Source organism: Triticum aestivum, chromosome 2A (assembly GCF_018294505.1).
Source record: "Triticum aestivum cultivar Chinese Spring chromosome 2A, IWGSC CS RefSeq v2.1, whole genome shotgun sequence".
Lineage (NCBI taxonomy): Eukaryota > Viridiplantae > Streptophyta > Magnoliopsida > Poales > Poaceae > Triticum > Triticum aestivum.
In genome coordinates, this window is record NC_057797.1 from 34387189 (window position 1) to 34391587 (window position 4399).

General features: G+C 44.1%; 1 protein-coding gene and 1 pseudogene across 1 annotated transcript; both read left to right on the forward strand.

Annotated features, from left to right (window-relative positions):
• Positions 1-712: 712 nt before the first annotated feature.
• Positions 713-2006, forward strand: LOC123187216 (40S ribosomal protein S6; the record flags this gene model as incomplete). Its single annotated transcript, XM_044599016.1, is given in 4 exon segments — positions 713-770; positions 881-989; positions 1079-1351; positions 1524-2006. Coding segments are annotated over 4 exon segments (682 nt in total), but the record flags the coding sequence as incomplete, so codon positions are not given.
• Positions 1974-3956, forward strand: LOC123191439 (uncharacterized; annotated as a pseudogene).
• The last annotated feature ends 443 nt before the right edge of the window (positions 3957-4399 follow it).

A 4399-nucleotide genomic window follows, 5' to 3' on the forward strand; every position in this document is an offset into this window, starting at 1 on the left:
TGGACTCCTGAATGCTTGCTGTAGTCTTTGCATCTTGTCCTTTTACTTTGTTAGAAATTGGATGGTGCGTTAATAGGACGATCTTCTAAATGTTATGGTGCGACTAGAATCGTGTTAATCGATTGCTGTTGGAGTGGACTAGAATTGAAGCTCTTTGAGCGTTGTTATGAAATAACAGTAATATCACGTAGGTTACTACTTGGTGTCGATGTTCAAATATAGTTTCAAGTTGCATTTTCCTACTTTGAGCGGCAGATAAATGCACATTTAGACTGCGTACTCTGGACTTGTAAATATGTATTCCGAGTTAGCAAGCGCACAACAATAGTAGATATTGTTGGAGGGCTAAGCGCACCACAACCCTCCCACATTCTTAACAAATAGATTAACAAACAGTGGTTTCCAAAAAAACTTGTGATGCTCAATACTGATTAGTTTTCAGCAAAATATAGGATACCATGGACCCTGTAATGCCATGGACAAGGTTGAACTGTTTTTCAACCGCTTCAAAAATATGACGTGATGCGGCTAGCTGTTTTGGTGGAAAAATGTTGTAACAGAACAAAGGTAGTTTACCTGTGAAACCACCATAAGCACGCTGTAGTGGTTAATGATAAGTATATTCGAGTTTGTTGGCTGACAAAAATTTCCAGTTAGAATTTACTCTTTCCATTTTTTGTTTGGATATTTAACATTTTGTTATGAACTATAGGCGGAACCTTTATGACAAGAGGATCTCCCAGGAGGTAGTTGGTGATCTTCTGGGTGAGGTAATCTACTGGCAACGTATTTCATGGCTACTTATTTCATGATACATAACCCTTGACCTGATGTTTTGATAGTTTTGATCAAAGATATCTGTCATTTCCTGTATTTTCAGGAATTCAAGGGTTATATCTTCAAGATCATGGGTGGATGTGATAAGCAGGGCTTCCCGATGAAGCAAGGAGTGCTAACTTCTGGGCGTGTCCGCCTTCTGCTTCACAGGGGTATAACTTTACTTCCATTGTACATCTTACTTATATTTTCCCTCTTGGACTGAAATCTTACCTGCATCTCTTTTGTGTCAATTCTGCAGGCACGCCTTGCTTCCGTGGTTTTGGCAGGCGTAATGGTGAGCGCAGGAGGAAATCCGTCCGTGGTTGCATTGTCAGCCAAGACCTATCTGTTATCAACTTGGTGATTGTCAAGAAGGGTGAGAATGATCTGCCAGGCCTTACTGACACTGAGAAGCCCAGGATGAGGGGACCCAAGAGGGCCTCCAAGATCAAGAAGCTCTTCAACCTTGGCAAGGATGATGATGTCCGCAGCTATGTCAACACATACCGCAGGACCTTCCTTAACAAGAAGGGTGAGTTCTCAACCGTGCCCTATTCTTGTTCCATCTTGGATCCTGCTTGCCCACTTTCACTTTTCTTTAGGAAAAATATTCTTTCCTTGTAATATCATAGTGCTTGTCTGAGCAGTTTTGTGTCTCTCATTTACTTCTTTCTTACCTAGATCATATTGTTCCTTATTTCCAGGCAAGAAGGTGAGCAAGGCTCCCAAGATCCAGCGCCTTGTGACTCCCTTGACACTCCAGAGGAAGCGCGCCAGAATAGCAGACAAGAAGAAGAGGATCGCAAAGAAGAAGTCAGAGGCTGCAGAGTACCAGAAGCTGCTTGCACAGAGGCTCAAGGAGCAGAGAGACCGCCGCAGCGAGAGCATGGCCAAGAGGAGGTCGAAGCTGTCTGCTGCCACCAAGGCTCCTGCTGCCTCTGCCTAAGATGTTTACAGTCTTCCGTTATTAGCTGTAATAGTGGAAGAATTTCTCGCACTTTGTTGGATGATATGAATCTAGCTGCTACTTTCAGCGTTGTTGAGTTGTAATTGATGCTGTTTTGCGTGAACATGGGTACCTTAATCGTCAGGAGTTTGTTACTGAATGAACAAAATTGCATGAACTTGGATAATTGATGCAGTTTTGTGTGAACATGGAATCTTATCAAGAGGTACTTGTTACTCAAGTTCTATGGTGGTTCAGGTTGAGGTATCCCCTCTTATCAACCACTTTAACATTTTTCAGTACTTTAATTTGCTCCATTTGAATTCTGAATTTACTATTGATGTTTTCATACATCTTGACTGCTATTTGTGCTAGATGATTTTCCACCACATCATAAGATTCTTAATATAATATAGGCGTGTATTAGTTGGATCTTTGATAGTCTTTTTTGTTTGAAATGGAATTGGAACCGACTGTTCTATAGGTTCACTACCTTGAGTCAATCAATCTTATGTGTAAGAATCAAAAGTTTAACGTCGACGGAGCTCCGACAGATTTATGCTGTCTTCTTGCGGTGGTGCGGTAGCGGTGGTGCGGTAGCGTTTAACGTCGATGACAGGGGCACATGCACAAAGACTTACTAGCGGCGACAACTGCTCGTTCTGATTGCAGTAGTGGTCTTTTGGTGGTCTTGAAATCTTGATTTAGTTTATGTTATGTTTGACATGCTTTTAGTTTTTTGGTGAATTTTTATAATAGATCTGATCCTTCCTAGAAAAAAATTTGCCAAAGTTTTGGTAGGATCATGCCAACAATCCGAAGCTCGGGAGATTTTCTTTATTTTGCATTTGTTGTGTTGCGATTCCTTTCCTATGTTGCAAGTTTCACTTCTGACTTGCATGTTTAGTCTGCTCTAAGGCAATCAAGAGATGCAAAAGCTAAAACTTGTCAACTAAAAGCTGATTTTTTTCTTCAAAATGTCCATTCACCTCCTTATCCTCCTACTCTAGATCATATATTTGAGTACTTGACCCTACACCGTCCTTAACTGAGTCATCTTCCCCTTCTCATGACAGTTGAACTATGCAGTCCTGCAGAATTTTCCTTAGTGGCGGTCAATTCTTTATGCCCTTGTCTTGCTATAAGCTACTCCCTCCGTCTCACAATATAAGACATTCTATGCTAGCTTGCAAAAACGCCTTATATTGTGGGACAAAGGGAGTACCTCAGTTTCTTCCTTTCTTCTTTCGCATTTCTTTGTCGGAAACCACGATGTTGGTTAAATATATGTTTTGACTCAAGATCAAAGGCAAGTAATCATCCATGAAGAAATTGAAAACGAGATGTGATTAACACTTTAGACCAGCTTATGTTCTTCATGATAGTATGTTTACAAAAACGAGAAAGCTAACCACCTGTCGACTGGACATTAGGGACAGGCACGAACGAGTCCCGCGTTGTCAGATAGGAAATGAGCGGCTCATGATCCACCTTATCCCTTCCTCCTTTCTCTCCCCCGACGGCGTCCAATCTCCTTCCTCCTGCGCCAGGTGGCCAAGGAGAGCTACCAGGCGCGAGACCAAGTGTAGCAGCAGCTCCTCGTGGCGGCCAAGCAGGCGGCGGCGCTAGCAGCGACGACACTAGCGCTGGGTACGTCGAGCGTCACCGACTTGGACTGTAGCCTCCTGTCGTCCCCGATGGACCCCTTCTTCGACCCTATCACCTCCTTCGACCGGGCTGCTGCGTCGGCCGGTCGGCGGCAAGCTCAGCCGCGCCAGCCCGCCCCCGCCGGCCAAGCAGCAGCTGCAGCAGCAGTGCGGCACCGACGCGATTCTCGACATGCTCGCCGCGAAGATGCCGCTGCCGTCGAGGGACCGGCTGCTGCACTCTGTGCACATGCTTCCGCTGCTGCTGCTGTAGTCTCTGTTGTAGTACATGTATGCTGAGAATTATGGAGCAGAGATGATGTCTTCACGCCTTGGTAGCCGATACAAGGTCTCAACCACATTTTGGCTGCTTAACCGAAGTTGCAGGGCTGAATTTGGTGGCTTACATGGGCAGCCCACGGCTCTACTCTGTTAGCTTCGGTTCAGTAACTTCAGTTTTGTAAGAACTTGCCAAGCCATTTTTACATGTATTTTCTTCCCAAAGAATATCACAGAATTGAATGAATGATCTCCTTCATGGTGTATCTCAATCTATAATTTTTTATAGTATGATTATTCTATGGAATGAATGATCATCTCCTCCATGTAGAAATGCTACTCTGACTGACTCTTAACATCCTTCTTGCATGATAATTAAGGATTGCTGCCACGTGTCACCGCTCCCCCGCGCTCATGCGGCTAGACACTCCTTGCATTGTCATTCCCTTGCATTGATCAATCAATGGTCTAAACGAAGCAACAACAAAAATAGAGTCCGATAACTCATGTACCTCGGTCCTGATAACTCACACATCACAAACCTGATAACTTATGTACCCCACGCGGGGAGTGGGGGGTAGGGGGTTGATGAAGTATCCGCCGGTAACGGACCTGATAACTTATGTACGCCGGTCTTGGTACTTTTGTGAATAGCATGATAACTCACACATCATAGACCTGATAACTTATGTACACGACCCTGATAACT